At 38.4% G+C, this 19,670-nt stretch overlaps 1 protein-coding gene across 1 annotated transcript in view; it reads left to right on the forward strand.

Annotated features, from left to right (window-relative positions):
- ARNT2 (aryl hydrocarbon receptor nuclear translocator 2) overlaps positions 1–19,670 on the forward strand; it is a 222,267-nt gene that overhangs the window by 138,577 nt on the left and 64,020 nt on the right. Inside the window, exons 9-11 of the mRNA XM_069098683.1 lie at positions 7,754–7,830; positions 14,873–15,007; positions 16,485–16,559. Coding sequence (XP_068954784.1) covers positions 7,754–7,830; positions 14,873–15,007; positions 16,485–16,559 — 287 coding nt within the window. The remainder of the gene's footprint in view (positions 1–7,753; positions 7,831–14,872; positions 15,008–16,484; positions 16,560–19,670) is intronic.

Genomic DNA, 19,670 nt, shown 5'->3' on the forward strand with positions numbered 1-19,670 from the left:
AGATAGATAGATAGATAGATAGATAGATAGATAGATAGATAGATAGAGAATTTATTAAGTGCCAGACACTGTGCTAAGTTCTAGCATACAAATACAAAGAAGAAGAATGGCCCTTGTCTTCAAGGAACTTATGTTCTAATGGGGAAAGACAACATAGAAAGGGTACCAAGGATAAGGGAGGAGGGAGACTGCAGGAAGTGGTGTGGAAGACAAGATAAGCAAGGGGACCTAAAGTTGAAAACTAAGTTTTGGGGGAGGTTGGGGTGGAATGGGGGGAGAGGAAGTATGATGGCTGAAGAGTAAGTTGATAGTGAGGAGATGGTTATTGACGTGTTTACACCTATAATAAATGGCTTCAGATAATTGTGCTTTGTATATTCGTCTACTTTTTAGTTCAGTTTTGGTTTTTTTCTGCCACCACTCTTGCCGTCATTATCAGGCTGTCAGTCATCCCTTTTTGTATCTTTTAATGTGCATACATAGCATGTCCCGCTAGCACCTCCCTCCAACCCCTTGTTTTCTAATTTAATATTCCTAATCTGTTGTAGGTTTGGAAATCAGAAAAATTGGCTTGTTAGAATTTTTTAAGTACTTTGACTCAAAGTAAGGTCTAAAGTACTTTTTTTTTATAAGTAAAAGGCATAAACTTTAATTTATGGACTTCTATTTTAATAGCTTAAAGGGATTTTTTTCTGCTTACCTAATTTTGTGCCTAACAGATGAAGTTACTAGATAAATGACATTCAGATAAGTAAGGTTCTTCTGTGTCCTAAGTTAGAACTGGCTCACATTTAAATAATACATTATGAAGAAGGGGATGTTAACCTTCTGTGGCTTCCCAGAGTCATGTTACTTGTTCATGTTGTACTTAGGAGTGAGAGGGCATTAGGGACTTCTAAAAATCTACGGTCTTTGCAGTGTTAATCTGCTATGGCCCAATAGGGACATTCCCCCCCCCCCCCCCCCCCCCGCCCCATGTCTTTTTAAATCTATTACAGAAAAGATAGAAAACTTCCCCCACCATCCAATTATTTACAAAATAAGATGAGACAGGAAAGAAAAACAAGTATCAAATTGTACCTATGATGGCATAAAGTGAAAAAACCCCCAACATGAGCTACTTAAACAGCTATTGAAGCTATTGAAGGTGAAAAATGGGAAATGGATAAAGGAACAGAAATTGACAGACTGTCTTTATTTCCTATAGAAATTTAGCCAGTGCTGATCAGGATTTGAACTCAGTCCCTCTGATTCTAAGGTTATGGTTTTTCCCCTCCTTTCCTAGTTCATCATCTCTAGTAGTGTGCATCTCCATACTGATTTTTAGTTGAAATTGATTAGCTAGCCAGACAATTAACTTTTAGAATGGGCTGCCATTGCAAATCTTAAAGAAGAGGCTTAATTACCAGTTGCTGAAGGTGCTCGAAAAGGGATTACTGATTATGTACCAACTGAATGCCTCAGAGGTTCTTTCTAACTCTGAGTTTCTTAGATGATATTACCAGAAAACTATAGTAGCAAGTGCGACCTACTGCATAATGTAAGATGTCTGCCAGGTGCAAAGGCAGAGGTGAAGCAGGGTTATTGAGCTAAGCTGTTAGCTCAAGAATCAAGCCATGAGGAGTAGGATTGGGTGGAATTCATATCTCAAGAAGAGAAACAAATCAGAGAAGGAAAAGATCAAGAGGAAAGTCAGAGTTTGTCTATCAGTTCAAGCAGATGAGCTGAGACAAACTGGTAAGAAATGATGAAGAATGAGAGCTTAGGTCCTTAATCATGGCCTTCATCTCTTGATAGCCCAGAATGGCATACAGTTAGCCTTACCTGTCTTGCTACTTAAAAAAAGCCCTGATATCTGTCTGGACTGTGGCCTTGTTACCAAATGTACAGTCATTATTGGGAGCCTCAATAATGTGTACCTTCATATATATTAGGGTTTACTTTTTTCTCCTTCAATACCATTTTAGAACTGTAAAGCTTTAATTTCTCCCATAATCATAACCACAATAATAATGATAATAGCTAACATTTATATAGTGCTTGTGCTAAGCACTTTACAATTATCTCATTTGTTCCTCACAACAAACTGTGAGGTGGGTGCTTTTATAACTTCATTTTACAGATAAAGAAACTGAGGCAAGCAGAGATTGAGTGATCTGCCTAGGATCAAACAGCTAGTAGGTTTCTGAAGCTGGATCTGAATTCAGGTCTTTCTGACTCCAGGCCCCTAATCATATGTAGAAAATCAGGACTGAAAAGGATCTTCATTTAGTCCAATGTTCTCATTTTTACAAATAAGAAAACTGAAGCTAAGAGATGGGAAATTACTCATCCCAGATCATACAAGTAGTACATGGAAGACTTAGTATTTTAATTTAAATTTAGAGGGGAGTTCTTTAGTTTTTTGTGTCCTGAACCACTTTAGCCATCAGGTAGAGCTTATAAACACTTTCCCAGAGCAATAATTTTAAATGCATAAAATACATAAGAATACAAGGGGAACCAATTATATTGAACTAAAGATGTAATTTTTCCCATCCTGTAAATCTGTCTATGGATGCCTTGAGGTGTTTATGGATCCCAGGTTAAGAACTCCTCATCTAAAACTCTTTCACCTACCCCTAACTCCTGCATCTTCCAATATGAAAATTCTTCTCATATTTTCCTAAGCTGTGAGGTTTGGATCAGATATATGTTTATTTGAAATTTAAAAAGAAAGACTGCTGTAAGCAGCAGATCTATAATATAGACATTACCAACCCCCTCCCATTATTCCTCAACCATTACTGTAGCATGGATTACCAGGGGAAAAAATTGCAATTGGAGTTAAAAAGACATAGATTCAAGGCCTCAGGACTTGTGTTCAATCTCTAGGATCCTCAGTGTCTTTATATGTAAAATGGGAAGATAATACTAATATTCCCTGCTTTAGAAGATTTTTGCAAGGAAAGTTCTTTGCAATCCATAAAGTGCTCCATAAAATGTGAGCTATTCTTTAAAATGAAATAATTGAAATGGTTTCATTTCAGGTGATTTGAGCAAACAATAAATGACTTAATTCTAAATTAAGGATATTGGGAGATGTGAAGTTTTAAGTCTCATTCTATGATTATGAGCATTTCTGAATTACTTCATCTTGAAAGTACTATTTCTGGCTTTTTTTTAATAATTGGGATATTGGCAATAATGATGGAAAAGGTGGAATTACTGTTTGTAACTGAAACTTGGAAGTATACCTATAAATGCTAAAGAACACATGGCTTCTATTCCCACTGCCCTCACTTGAGTGGTTAGGAAGGAAGTAAATGGCATATCTGAGGCAAAAGCTGGTATCAACCAATGAAAAAACAAGTGTCTACTAAATCCACATGCCAGGCACTGTGCTAGATCATGGGAAAAGAAAGATAAAATGAATGTCTCTGCTATGAAAAAGCTTATATTGGGGCGGCCAGGTAGCACAGCAAGTAAGAGTACCGGCCCCAGTGTCAGAATGACCTGGGGATCGAATGCGGGCTCAGACACTTAGCACCCACCTAGAAACACCTGGCCATGTAACCTTGAGCAAGTTACTTAACCCCAATTGCTTAAAAAAAAAAGAAAAAGGTCATATTTTCTTGGAGAGACAACCTGTATTGAAGCAGTTGATCCTCTGAAGGGCTTTTGAAAAACAGAATCATAGGATTGGAATGGAAAGGAAAATGAGAGATGCCATATTCCAACCCCTTCATTTTACTGCTGAAAAGGCTGCAGCCAAGAGAGAGTGAATGATGTGCCTATAATCCCAGACCAAGCAAGGCCGAGATGAGACTCCCTCCTCTAGTTCTCTTTTTATCACAACACACTGGCTAGAGAAGTACCCAGAATACCACAACAGAATGCTTCTCTGGCAATGCTTGAAGCTCCAAGGTAAAATAAATGAATCCGCTTCAGCAGGTGACCAGGATATCATGGATATTCCAAGACCTTTGTCAGCCAATAAATATTTATTGATTATCTAACATGTGCCAGGTGTTATGCTAAGGGGTGGGAATATAAAGAAAGATAAAACATGGCCCTTGCCCTCAAAGAGCAGATAATGTAACTTGGGATACAAGATGCAAATAACTGTATAAACAAGCAGCATTCAGAATAAATTGGAATGATCAACAGAGGGGAGGCGCTAGAATTTAAGGAGGATTGGGAAAGGGTTCCTACAGGAAGGATGACTGAATATGATGCTTTGAGGCTACAGATGGCATGGGAAGGATGGGAATGGGTAGATGGAAACAAATGTAGCATTGAATATGAAGAATAAACTAACTAGTCTGTCTCAGAATCTTACCAAATAGTAAAAGAATTCTATTATTATATATTATACTTTAGTAATAAAAAATGTTATCATAGGACTGTGTTGTAGACCTGCTCAGAATATCGATACTAGGCTAGAAATGTTAAATAAGGTTGAGGAAGCTGGGAAATTAGACCAAGTAATCAATTAAGGACCTACAATGTACAACACACTGTTCTAAGTGCCAGGAATATAATGACAAAAGTATATAAACTCAAGTAAATACAATGACTTTGCAAAGGAGGCCACTAGCATCTCAGGAAATCAACAAATTATAGAGATATCTTAAATTTACATAGCACTTTCAAGTTCATGAAGGCCTTTCCTCATGTGAAGCTACTATCTCAAATAGGTGATACAAATATTATTGTGTCCATTTGAGAAATGAGAAAACTGAAACCACAAGTATCAAGTGTCATGCCCATAGTCACAGAGCTAGTAAGTGTTAAAGGTAGGATTGAAAACCTGGTTTCTTGACCCATACCCTCTTTCCATTGAAAGAGATCTTCATTATCTACACATAGATGTAAGTATATTGGAGAAACACCTCATTGGGATTCTGTGTGTGTTGAGGATTGTGGATAGGACAAGCTAACATTTCCTACAAGTAACTTTAGAATGAAAAAAAAAAAAGTATGCTTGACTTAGACCTAAGTATAGGCATATACAGCAAATATCTATTGGTGAACCACTATCACAACATTAACTTCAACATTTAAGGATGCCATGACTGTCTTCTGATATTCATAGGGCTGTTGTGTGGAAGGGAGTTGCTCCAAGGAACATAACTCAGATGAGTAGGAAGAAGTAAGAGGGAAATAGATTTCAATTCAATGTGATGAAAATGTTTAAACCATTAGAATGTCCAGCAGTGGAAAGAAAGGGCTGGCTTTTGAATTTTGAGTTGCCTGATCACTAGATCAGTATTCAAACTGAAGGGAAATCTGATGGGAAAATTTTGCATTGGGTGGGAGTTTGGACTTTGTTACTCCTTCGAGTAGAATTCTAGTTACTAGAATTCTAATTGTGTATTAGAATTCTAAATATAGCTAACTTTTTATAGTGATTTATAGTTTCCAATGTATTTTCTTTAAGTCAATGAGTGTTTATTGTTTAACACAACAACCAGAGTGGTATTGTGGGGGGAAAATCATAACAAAGAACTGAATATGGAGTCCAGGGACCTCAATTCAAATCCCAGCTTCTCGACGTCCATGACATTAGACAAGTCATTTCACTCATGTGCATCTCAGAATTCTCATCTGTAAAATGATAGGTCTGGGCCAGATGACTTCTAAGGGCTCTTTCTGCTTTAAAACCTTGATGCCCTAAACCCTATGAAGTGGGCAGCGCAGTATTATTAAACTCATTTTACAGATGAGGAAACTGAGGCTTAGGAAGGATAGGTTACTCAAGCCCAAGACCACATAGCTGATAAGTACCAAAGAGGAGATGTGAACCCAAGTTTTCCAATTCACTGCTTTGTTCTGTTTCGACCATACCACAGAATTTATTTTATTGAACAATCTAGTGGGAGAGAAATCTATCAGTGAGTAATTCAAGCTTAAGAAAGGAAAGTATAACAAAATACTGAAGGCATAAATAAAACTTATTCTCAAAAACACAAAAACAGGCATTAAGAAAAATAGAAGGGGTGGCTAGGTAGCGCAGTGAGTAAGAGCACCACCGAGTCGGGAGGACCTGGGATTGGTTCCAGCCTCAGATACTTAACACCCGCACCAAATTAAAAAAAAAAAAACTAGCCATGTAACCTTGAGCAAGTTATTTAACCCCAATTGCTTTAAAAAAAGAAAAAAAAAATAGAAGGGAGTTGTTTGAAAAGAAAAACTACAAAAAGCTTGTAGACTATTTTAAAAACACCTCTTTTGGAACCCATGATAACTGTTTGCCAAAGACCAAAAAGAACAGACTCAGAGAGAAGGGTAAAAACATCATACTTTTAGCAGAGGGACATAGAACTCATTTTACACAAAGACACAGATTGTGAAATAATTTATCCAGTGTCACACAAGTTGAGTAGTTGGCCCAATAGAAACCTATTCTGTGCAGTATCACTAAGATATTTCCCACTACCCATCAGTGCTCTCATCCATCTTTTAATTTTGAAATTTCCCCATCCCTAGCACTGTATTTTTGTACATAATGGGGATTTAATAGTTACGGGATGGAATGATTAAGTTCTTTAAATGATAATAAATATGGACATTTCTATAAATATTTTAAGATTTGCAAAGCACTTTCTTCACAACTCTTGTGTTATAGTAACACCATTATTTTTAGGATGATGTAGTTGTAGAAAGATTTCCCTCTTCTTCCCACTCATCTGAGTTATGTTCCTTGGAGCAGCTCCCTTCCACACAACAGCCCTATGAATATCAGAAGACAGTCATGGCATCCTTAAATGTTGAAGTTATTGTTGTGATAGTGGTTCACCAACAGAAAAGAAATTTACCTAGGTTTTGAGTTCTGGCTCTGCCATTTTGTAAAGTTGAACAAGTCATTTCCTGTAATCAGGCTCTAATTTCCTTATCTATAATCTGAAAGAGTTGGACTAGATTATCTCTGAGTTTCCTTCTAGCTCTTAATCTTATGAGCCCCATTTTGACAGCAGAGGAAACTGACTTGCCTAAGGTTACATTGCTAGAAACTATCAGAATAAATCTGGACTTGAACCCAGGTTTTGTGACTCTGAACTTAGTGCTCTTTCTATATACCCCCATGATTGCCTCTCCAGCCCCCTCCATACTGTTTCCTTGGCTTTGTCTCTATCTACCTAGTCTCAGCTGTTAGCCTTCCCTCCAGGCTCCTGTAGCTGCTCATCAGGGGCCCAGCATGGACATAAATTCTTTGAGCAGGTAACATATGTATGTGGAAAATGGGGGATTTATTTATTTAAACTTTTGAAAGCCTCTGTCAAGATTCCACACTAAACATTTTTATTTAATGGAATCATCACAGAATTAGATAGAATGTTTTTCTTGGACAGGAAACTGGTGGTTAGAAACAGGAAACAAAGGGCAAAAGATGACTGGGTATTTCTTCATACGGAGAAGAGTAAACAGTTCATGTAGCAGCCAGGCTTAACACTTTTATAAATGATCTGGAGGAGTCTCCATACTTAATCCAAAAAGTGTGTGGTGAGTGATAACTTGAATTTCCTCTTCACAATGCATGTTGCTCAAGCTGTTAATAAAGAGTAGTGATGACTGTTGATGATTTTGTTGTTGCTTAGTCCACAGATAGAGGCTCTGGCAAACAGTGTAATGACTAAGAGAGGCTAATTTACAGACCAGATAATTAACCCTTGGATAATTGAGATTATATTTGTAATTGAGTAAATAAAGCCACTTTTCCTATTATTGATCTCACACATAATGGTGATGGTGGTGGTATTCCTCATTTCAGGAATGACTATCCCCGAAGAAGATGCTGATGTGGGACAAGGCAGTAAATATTGCCTTGTGGCAATTGGGAGACTTCAGGTAAGACCAATTCCTAGCCTTATATTTTTATCCCATCTTCTACCATGATACATCAATGTTTGGGATTTCTAACAAGTTTGGTATCATCTTTGTAGACAGTATAAAAGGCTCGTGGGTAGAAAGAATTTAATTTACATGGCTATCAATATAAAATCAGTCTAAAATGCTTGCTGCTATCTAGTCCACTAGATTGGCAATCAGAAATCCATGCATTCTTTTATCTGTACACAAGTTCCCTTGGAACTTTGACTTACTCAGCTAACTGCTCTATTTCTTTTTTCCCCATGTGGGAGACAGAAACGTTTTACTTTATATGGGCTTAGCCCTCATTTGCATCTAGATCAGATCAGAAATAATAAAGTACCTACACAGAATGTAAATTGTTATTAAAATGGATTTTGTTTGATCATGTACCTTCTGTTTTATTCAGGCTGGCCTCAACCCATGTTGATGATACTCATTATTCATACCTGTGCCTTTATTCTTGTGTTGGTATAATAACTGACACAAAGATAGTGCTTTAAAGTTATAAAGGTACCACAGGTATTAATATCCTAATTTTACAGATGAAGAAACAGTTTAAGGGATTTGTCCAGGAACATAGAGCTCATAAGTAGCAGAGGATGATTTGAATATCAGTTGTTCTGATTCCAAGTTGACCCTATTGACCATGCCTTGCTCTCTCTCATTCCTTCACCTGGAATGTCCCCACCTCACAGCTTTACCTACCAAAATTCGACCTGTCCATCAAGGCTTAAGTTAAATCTTACATCCTTTACGAAGTCTTCCCTGATTTCTTCAACTCTCACTCTTCTCTGAACTGCTATAGCATGTGGTCCATGTCCAAATCAAGCCAACAAATGTTGTGTGTATATTGGATGTAAGACATTGTGCTGGTTGTACTGGGTAATGATTTTTTGCTATCATTACCCTGACTGAGACGCTCCTTACCTATCACCTGGTCTATCTTAGTAGGGATCTTTAGAATGCAATCTCCTTGTGGGAGGTACTGTTTCCCTATTGTCTTTGCATACCTAGCACCTAGCAGCCTAGCACATACAAATTACTCAATAAATGTTCATTGATTGTCCCTTGGAATATATCGTGTGGGCTGTTGCCAGATGAATAATTCTAAAGTAAACTTTTTTTTTTAGATAACCAGGGTTAAGTGACTTGCCTAGGGTCACACAATTAGCAAGCATCAAGTGTCTGAGGCCGGATTTGAACTCAGGTCCTCCTAATTCCAGGGCCAGTGCTCTATCCATTGTGCCACTTATCTGTCCCTAAAGTAAACTTCTGATCATTTCAATACCCCTTCTACTACAGAAACTTCTGTGGCTCCACATTGTCTATAGAATAAATTCCAAATTTCTTGAGATATCATTTAGGGACCTCCATAAGAACTTGAACCAAACTACTCGCCATTCCCCAAATACTTGCCATACTCTTTTCTTCCTTATGCCACTGCCTTTGTTTATATGCACAACTGTTTTTTGTATGAAATTCCTTTCTTCTACTCTTTGCTAACTGTGAATTCCAACTCATTATTGAACACAAGAAGCCATGTGAAAGTAATTCTCTTTATCCTCTCTGCTTCCCATAGTTCTTCGTTTATTCTTCTCCTGGAGTGCTTAGTATGGTCTACTTTATAGTTAATTATTAGACTGTAAGCTCTTTGAAGGCAGGGACTGTGGTCTTCTCTCTCTCTCTCTCTCTCTCTCTCTCTCTCTCTCTCTCTCTCTCTCTGTGATTTGGTCAGATTCACATAGTTCATAAGTGTCAGAGAAGAATTTTAACCTTGGTCTTGTGCATGTGTATATTCAATAAGTATTTGTTATGCTGTTGAATTAAATTGAGCTTAGTTAGAGATATGAGACTGATATGTGAAAGGTTAAATAACAACAAAGGATTTAAGTAACAGTTTAAGGCAATTGAAGACACTAGATGATTAATGGCCAAGAGGATTATCCAGATGCCAATTGCTATAGGAATTCAAAGAATTGAGAGATCACTATAATTAACACTTAATAATACATTACCTCACTCTCAGCATGGTGCTAAGTCTTAGAGCAGACAAATAATAAATGTGTAAAGATTGATTTACTCATTTTCCTTCCTATTCTTTGAGAGAAGGGATATGTGTGATCTTGTGTGAGTCAATTAACTTCTCTTGGCCTATTACCTAGTCTCTAAATGAGGAAACTAGACTGGATGACCTCTAAGGTTACTTCCATCTCCAAATCTATGATTCTTTGTAATATGACCCATTTCTCCTTTGGTTATATTATGTGTTAGAGAAGTTGGACAGATTTCTTTTCTCACACTATGAGTGGAGAATAAAGTTTCTCTTCTCAGACTGCTATGAGACTGAGTGACTTTTTTTCCAGTTTCCATCCACTTTGCACCACAATAGAATTCCCAAGCTGTCTGAGTCAAAGTAGCCAGAGAATCTGTAGCACAAACAGGTTGTTCCATTTAACTGTGCATTCTTAGGAAAGCCACAAGACTGCACATTTAATTGTTCAATCTTAGGAAACTATGCATTTCTTAGAAAAGCTGATGCATCAGCTCTGTAGAAGGACATATTGATTATGGCATAGAGTAGCACCAGAGGCCAGACAAATTGAATGTCAGAGGAGTTCAGATGCTCAGGTTACAACTATACTTTCCTTGACAAAAAGAAATTTGCCCTAAGTGAACTGTTCTACTGTCCCTGTACCTGGTGGTTTGGGTCCTCCTGTTTCTCAAAATAGTTTATTAAACTCTATAGAAAGAGGAAGAGGTGCCAACTGCATATCAAGGATTTCTGCAAAAACTATATACACATTCTAAACCTAGGTCAACCATGTGGCTCTTTCTTCCTTCATTCCAACAATAGTTGAATTTTTAATTCAAACAAAACAAAAGAACACATTACATACAATATTGGCATGCATACATATTAACTGCATGGCAAGTTATCTTTCCAGATTCTTGGAATACTTAAACTAATCCCTTGTTGAAAGTTAGGTAAAATTTGCCATCCGAAAGTAGGTACTGAGCGTGCATGCATTATTAGAGTTATGCTACAATGTCCATTTATTTTTGTAGTGCCGGAGGAGAGCATGTCCCTGGGGCTGTGTGAATTCAGATCCTGACTGTGGCCAGTCTTTTATTTATGGGAGTATACACATTGAGAGGTGGGAGCAAGGAAGTCAGAGTACCAATGACCTTAGCACGTGAAGATACATCCTTGAAGTGACAGGAATACTATAGGTTTAAGACATGGAGGACAAAGTAAGCTTGAGGGTGAGTGCCTTCATGAAAAAAAGCAAAGGTACCAAAGTGAACAAGTGTGTTTTTAAAATATGAGATAATGAGATACATGGTAGAGGTAAGGAGATAGATAGATAGATAGATAGATAGATAGATAGATAGATAGATAGATAGATAGATAGATAGATAGATAGATAGATAGATAGATAGATAGATGGATGGACAGATTGATAGACAGATTGATAGAGAAAGGTGGAAGTAGAGCAACTATCTGGCCCAGTGGATACAGTACTGGAAATAGAGTCAGGAAGACTCATCTTTGTGAGCTCAGTTCTGGCCTAAGACTTTTACCAGTTGTGTGACTGTGAGCAAGTCACTTAACCCTGTTTGCCTCAGTTTCCTCATCGTTAAAATGAGCTAGAGAAGGAAATGGCAAACCCTTCCAGTATCCTTGCCAAGAAACTCCCAAATGGGGTCACAGAGAGTTGGATGTGATTGAAAAACAAGTGAACAAAAACAACAAAGTGAAAGACCTTTTTTTTTAAAAAATCTTTTGTTCAGACTTGTGATTCCATTGGTATAAGGAGCTCCCTCCTTAAAATCAGCAACTGTTCTTCATCTTAAAGTTTTAGAAAGATGGTTGGGCCACTGAAAGATTAAATGAATTATTTGGTCAGGGTCACATAGCTAGTATAGTTAAAGGCAAAACTTGAACCCAAGTCAACCTGAATTCAATGTCAGCTCTATCCACTATACTATGCAGCATCTCAGGGGATGGCTAATAAAATGAAATCAATTTATATAGCATGTAGAGTCATAAAAAGTCACTCCTTTGAAAACATTTCTTTCAGTCACTTCCCTCTTCTCTCATTTTCTGTAGTCTATTAATAGTCCACACGCTGTTATTGTGATTTTGCCTCCTACCACAGTTCTTACTTAAAAATGGCATCCTCTCCATCTTTGTCCATGATACAAATGAAGAGCCACCCATTGTTAGGTCAGCCACAGAGAAGGGACTAGAAATAGAATTCTCTTTCTTTGGCTCCATGTACTCACTCCCAGCTTAGGAGGTCTTCAGAGCCCAACTTCCTATCCTGGTATTTGGAGCCTCCTACTCAGTCCCTTTTCACAGCCCACAGTCCTAGTGGGAAGGTCAAAGACTAAAGTTCTGAGGGATATTACTTTCCATGCTCTATCTTTAACGTCCCTTCCTAGCTCAGCATCCCCTGTGTGAAAGAAGCTATGTGAAAAGGCTTGGTCGCTTCTCCAGCTGTGACTTTTACCCTCGTTCCTTTTGATCTCCCCCCTGCTCTCTATATGGAGGGAGACACCAGCACACACTGCCTGCAGAGATTATGGGAAGGGTGGAGAAAGCTATCCTGTCCCAGCCTGATAGAAGAAAGAGGCTCAACCACAGTTCATCATGGGAGGCTTTGGATATGGCCCTGGCTTCTTTATTTCTGGGGGAGCCAGGGGCTTTTTTCTGCTTCATTAGCTACAGATGGGTTGCACCTGCTGGCACCCTGCTAGCAGGGCAGTATTCACAACAACAAGGATGGGACAGCAGATACACAGTCCTTTTCCCTGTGTCTTTGACTTAGGACCACACCTGTCTGAGTCTGGAACTCAGCATGAAGAGTGTCCATGATTCAAATACACAAAACCCAGAGAGTGTTGTTTCTATCTTTGTGTTCTACAATAGGGCATTGCACTTAGTGTAAACTTAATAAATTATTGTTAAATTGATTGAATGATGAAATTGTGATTATGCTTCCCTGAATCCAAAACTTTATTTTCTCCATTCACCTCTTAGCCTTATTTTCCTCAGATGAACAGCCTTTTGCTGTTTCTCAAGGAAGCCTCACCTTATATTCCCTCCCCGCCAAACTCCTGATCATGATTCTTACATTCAAGAGCTATTTGTATACTATTACAGACCACCAACATTGTTGTTACCTCTCATTTGCTATCCATACCATATTTTTATGTTACTATCTCCAAATCTTTATTGCTAGTATATATTTATTAACATTGTTCAAATCCCTCCACATATGTGTATGTGTGTAATGCCCCTACAGTAGGCAAGATTAGGGCTGAATTTGGCGAGAGAACAGGAAATGGGGGCTCCCTGTCTTTAAAATTCTAAGCAGTGGGGTTCTTGATTCCTTGCATGATCATAATTTTTCCCATGAAGACAACTGAATTCTAGATTGTCCATGAGACAGGAGATCCAGCTCTGCTCTTATGCACAGTTGAAGGAAAAAGCTAAAAATTCTTGAGGAATAAACTGTTACAATTCATTTACAATCATGTATTTGTTACCAGGAGACTAGCAATAATAGCAACAACAATAACAATAAATAGAAATTATATAGTGTTTTAAGATTTGCAAAGTACTTTTCAAATATTTTTTCCTCATAACAACTTCATTTTACAGATGAGGAAACTGAGGCAGACAGGTTAAGTGACTTGCCCAAGGTCACATGGCTAGTTTTTTGTGTTAAGTATCTGAGGCCAGATTTGAACTCAGGTCCTCCTGATTCGAGGGCTGGCACTCCATTCACTATGCCACCTAGCCACCTCCCTCATTAGTTCTTTAGTCTGAATTATGGTAATAATCTCTAAGAGGCTTTCTATTCTTGTCTCCCTTTTCTTCAATCCATATTTCACACCACTTCCAAAGTAATCTTTCTAAAATAAGTCAGATTCTTCTGTTCCCCTGAGGGAAAAAAAAAAGAAAAAGAAAAACACCTTTGGTGCCTCTGGATCACTCACCTTCACCACTACCTCCTACGCAAAATTCATGATCTCTCCTAATCTAGCTTTGTGCCACCTTTTCAACCTTATCTCAAATGACTCCCAGTCATGATTCTAGCCAAAGTAGACTACTCATTTTTCCTTAATCTTGTCCTGTTTTACGTTCCCTGCTTTCTTCCATTCCTTTTTTTCTACCATCCCATAGGGCTGGATAGAAGTGGAGAGAGCACTGGGCCTGGAGTCAGGAAGACTCTTCTTCCTGAGTTCAAATCTGACCTCAGATGCTTACTAGCTGTGTGACCCTGAACAAGTCACTTAACCTTGCTTGCCTCAATTTCCTCATCTGTAAAATGAGCTAGAGAAGGAAACGGCAAACCACTCCAGTATCTTTGCCAAGAAAACCCCAGAAGGGGTCATGAAGAGTTAGACTTGACTGAAAAAAAAACAAACAACAATATCAACAAACATGACTGGAATAGATTTTTCCCTTCTCGCATCACACACTCTACCTCTGCCTGTTCAGAGGTCTGATCTCAGATAACCATCTCCACCATGAAGCCTTTAACTCCCTTCTTCTACTTCCTAACCTGAAAGTGATCCTTCTCTCCTTGAAATACTCACATTGCTTTCTTTGGAACTCTATGATATATTGTAAAATGCCTAGATTTGACTCCTGGTTTTGGTATTGTCAAGCTTTATGACTATATATAGTCAAGTTGTCTAAACTCAATGAGCCTTAGCTTCCTCATCTGTAAAATGGATATAAAAATGCTTTCATTTATGCATTCTCCCTGTATTGTGAGGCGCAATAGTTAAGCTGAGCTGCCCTTCCTCAAAAAATCTTTAATTCACAAAGTTTCTTTTCTTATAGATCCAGTACTGTTGTGCCTAGACCAGTGATTCATGACATCTGTGAATCAAGATAAACCATGTTTTAACCTTTGCTAGTTAACAGAAGTATATTGATATTTTTTTTTTCATTTCCCTCCCCTGAAATATGAATGTTCTCTGCTGATTCTACCTTTCTCAGGTTACTAGCTCTCCTGTGTGCATGGACATGAATGGGATGTCTGTCCCTGCTGAGTTCTTGTCCCGACACAACTCTGAAGGAATCATCACATTTGTGGATCCAAGATGCATCAGTGTTATTGGCTACCAACCGCAGGTTGGTGATTTGTTACTCATGATTTTTGGCTAGCACTATTTAGAAAATCCATCTTCCCTAATGGACAATAAAAGTGCTTATTCTTTACTAGTGACAATGTCAACACAGTGTTGGGAAGCAAGGCTCCTGAAGCAACATGCCCAGTCTAGGTAAAGTATTTTGGTAGGTGTACCTTGAGATTTTAAGCAACTCCAAATTAAAATCTCTCTCAACCCATGGAATGGCATTATACATAATAGATTCTTATCATCAATAATGCCTAAAACACCTACATTTTTTAGCAATTACGAATTCTTCGCTCATAACCACATTACTTATATGGATCTTTTATTGCTGTAGCCTTTTCAGCTAAAATCTTGGCTCAAAACTTCTTAATATCCAAAGTGAATTTAACTTGTCTTTTGGATAAAGTTGATGGGCAAGTAGTTTTATTTCCCACATACTATAACATTATGTTGGAGGGCAGCTAGGTGGCGCAGGAATCAGGCCCTGGAATCAGGAGGATCTGAGTTCAAATCCAGCCTTGGACACTTACTAGCTATGTGACCCTGGGCAAGTTGCTTAATCTTGTTTGGCTCAGTTTCTCATCTGTAAAATGAGATAGAGAAGGAAATGACAAATCACCCCAGTATCTTTGCCAAGAAAACTCCAAATGGGGTCATGAAAGAGTTGGACTTGACTGAATCAACTCAACAACAGTAACAAATAACATTATATTAGCAGAGTGCTGCCTTAAAAGCTATGATAATAACCCATTTGTGCAACCACACTGGCCACAAAAGATGCATATTTTCAGGTCGGGGAGGTTTATATCTAGCTACTGTTTTCCCAATTTTGTCAGTGTAGACTCAAGCTTAGCTGAATTCTGTAGATTTGACCAGGAAGCGATTATAGTGGCTTAACTTTTGGATTCACCATTGATGCACAAGTATTCATTCATTATGTTAGATATTTTCTTTCTAGATCATGCTTGCTCTTTTGAATAAAGTATCAAATAACGCAAGCCAGTAGTAAATGCTCTCTTAACTATAAAATTGTTTCATGTAGAATAGCATCTTTTCAACCCGAAGAGAGCTACAGTTTCCACATTTAAACAATTATAGTTTTCAGAAGCAACACATCCTGTCTTCACTTGGTCGTTTTGCTTTCTTTTAATGTTTATTATATTCTGTTCCTCCAAAGCAAACAGAATGTAAAAATCCATCTTACTAGAAAAAAAAAAAAACAGCAGCTCGTTGGGCTATTAATGTATTGCCTTATACAGCCACTGATCTTGCCGTCAAATATGTCTGATTAACGTTTATTGCTAACAGGAAGTTTCATACAGAGAAGAATTCACAGCTGTAATTTTAAAGGGCATGAGGGGGACTAGTAGGTATGGAAAAGACTGAACAGACAACATTTCCTTAAAACAAAGGAATAAAATGTGAACGGTGGAAGTTGAAATTGTGCATTAAAGCTTTTCTTTTATGTCTAGGATCTTCTGGGAAAGGACATTTTGGAATTCTGCCATCCTGAAGATCAGAGTCATCTAAGGGAGAGTTTTCAGCAGGTATTATCCTAAAAATAAGTCCATAACTAGTGCATAAATCTGAATACTTTTCCATATGTCCAATAGGATGAGTTTGGATGTATGGTAATGTATGCATCCGTTTCTAGGACATACATAACTGTCCCCTAATTAAACTTGTACTACAATAGAGAAAATTTGACTCTATTTAAAATTTATGAAAGTATATATAACAGGGATATGTTGGTAAATATTTAACAACTGGTTCTCTTAGAGGGAAAAATTATATATGATCCACATCCACTCTAAAGTTTAATCTGTATTAGTAACATTTTCTTCATCACTTTCTTAAATCTAGGCAATCACCAAAAATTAATTTAAGCCCTGATTTGTATTGTTTGCTAATTTCCAGGGTGCAAATTCTCCCACTAAGAATTTAACAACCAGCCCTCATGAACCAGTTCCAGCTGACTCTAGCACAGCTTTGAATTATGTGATATATTTAGAAACAAAGAATTGAAAGGTTCCTTAGACATTATTATTAGTCAAATCTTCCTTCTTTACTTATCTATGCACATGTTGTCCTCAAGAAGAATGTAAGGCAGCACCGGCTCCAGTGTTGAGAAGACCTGGAGATCAAATCCGGGGCTCAGACACTTAGCACCCACCCAGAAACACCTGGCCGTGTAACCTTGAGCAAGTTACTTACCCCCAATTGCTTAGGGCCGGCCAGGTGGCTCAGTGAGTAAGAGCACAGGCTCCAGTGCCAGGATGACCTGGATCAAATCTGGGCTCAGATACTCAGCACCACACCCAGAAATAACTGGCCATGTAACCTTGAGCAAGTTACTCAACCCCTATTGCTTTAAAAAAAAAAAAAAAAGAATGTAAGGTCCTCAAGGGCAGGCCCTGTTTTCCTTTTGGGGGACTTTGCACAGTGCCTTTTATGAAATTGTTGCTTAGTAAATCTCTGTTGAAGTGAATCGGCTTGGATTGGATTAGATGAATTGAACTTTTAATCAGAAGAAGAACCTGGCTTGGAGTATATATTCTGAATGCATCAAAACTGTTTGTTACAGATCTGTGCATTTAAAGCTAGGCTGTAACTCATAGCCTCCCAATATAAAGAACTCCAGCAGTTAATATTTTCAAGAAAATTTCTGCCTACACATAGAGATGTTTCCCACTTAAAACATGGCAATGATCTGTATATATGAATGCCTTTAAGTGAAGGCCAAATCTAGAGTTCCTCTGTCCCCATAGGGACCTCTGCCTTTTGTTCTCTGGGTTAGAACACCTAGGGAGAGCTGATATAGAGAAACCACTTCTCACAAGTAGTTCATAATAGTATTATAGAATTTAGAGAACCTCAAGTTTACCTACCCCCCTCCATACCCATCCTATTTTTCAGATGAGAAAACTGATGCCCAGAGAACTGAAGTGACATGAACTTCTTTTCCTAATGTACCCCCTGTGTTTCCTACTCAGTAAATCATGAACTTCATTTCCTATGTACCCCCCTTTGTTTCCACCCAGTAAACTTTCCCTTGTGACAAACCATAAAAGAGGAAAAGTAAAGTTCAAGGAAACTAATCAATATGCCACACAAGTCTGATGTATATTCAGTAGTTCACATCCCTCATCTCTGCCAAGATGGGAAGGAGGTGCCGTTTTTCATCTCTTCTGAGGCCAAATGCACTACTCGTTTTACTATGTGAATATAAATGAGGGGTGACTAGGTGGCAAGTGAATAGAGCACTGGCCCTGAAGTCAGGAGGACCTGAGTTCAAATCTGGCCTCAGACACTTGACACTTACTAGCCATGTGACCTTGGGCAAGTCACAACCCCAAATGCCTTCCTTCCTTCCTCCAAAAAAAAAAAAAAGCAAAAAAAAAGTCTTTTGAAAATATACAAATATTGGTAGGTGCCTTCTAAAAGTTCGGGAGTTCACAAGGTAAAGGGAACCCAGGACTATCTACCCTGAGTCAAAAGACCAGGGCTCCTGCCCCACCTCTGCAGCTACTATCTGTGTAAACTTGAGCCCAGCTTCCTTGTCTGTAATGTAACCTACATAAGCTTTGGGAATCCTTATCCTAACCTCCCCTCACACTAACAAGTCAAGTTTCCAAATTGCTAATAGCAGGCCATACCTCTCCCTCAGAGTTCTACAGGTTCCCCTAAGGGGTTGAAGATATATTTCTAATGTTTTTGGCTGGAGCCCCCATTCCAGTGTGCTATCACCAGTATTAATTGCCAGGTCACTGTAGTATCATCTAAACAGTGACTCTTTCGATATTACCTTATCTCAGTGTCACCGACATCTTTGATTCTCACTGTAGTGATAGTGACCAATTAATTTTCAATTCAATTAAGCATTAGTTTTCACAAGTGGTTATTTATAGTGAGAACAGAACTTAAAATACATACCCACTCCCAAATGGGAGCAAAGTCTCCTCTAAATCAGCTCAGTTCCTGAGGAGATTGGGCTCTGTCTTAAAGCATCTACCCCCAACAACTTCATTTCTGAATGTGGCTTAGCTGAGGGACAAACAAGTTCCTTCTCTTGGCTGCCTGCAGTCCAATGTTAAACTGGATCAGTAGGTCACTCCTTCCTAGGATTAGCTGTCTAACTCTGACTCCAGTTCCTGGTGTTTTCCCAGCCTTTCAAAGCTTATAGGGTCATAGTCTTCTCTGTTCCAGCTCCAGGTCTTCTTCTAAGGTAGGAAGGCATAGACAGATACAACAAGGACAGAAGCAACAAAAGGGTCATGAGCTCTTGGCTTGATATTAGTTGATCGTAGTATTGAGAGTAGGCTGTTGGTACTCTCCACCTGGAGGCATGCAGCAGTAATTGCTTCCCCGTTTGAATGAAACCAGGAAAAGAAAGAGCAATTTGGATGGTCAGTTTCTTTTTATGTGCTCTCAGTTCCAGTTCAGTAGCCAGTCTGAAGGCCCTTCTTCACAACATGGTAAGTGGACAGGAAGCAGCCACAGAATACTTGTTTATGCTCCAAAGTCCATGTGAGAGATTGCATCAAGCAGAGATTGTAGCACATGCTCACAAGGACTGGTTTCTCATTGACCATCCCCTATTACTATAAAATGAGCTGAACTATAGAGTCCTTTCTAACCTGAAAGTTGATGTGTAATTC

Source organism: Petaurus breviceps, unplaced genomic scaffold (assembly GCF_028583685.1).
Source record: "Petaurus breviceps papuanus isolate PSGF00001 unplaced genomic scaffold, PetGlider_PUasm1.0 37, whole genome shotgun sequence".
In the NCBI taxonomy this organism is placed as follows: Eukaryota; Metazoa; Chordata; class Mammalia; order Diprotodontia; family Petauridae; genus Petaurus; species Petaurus breviceps.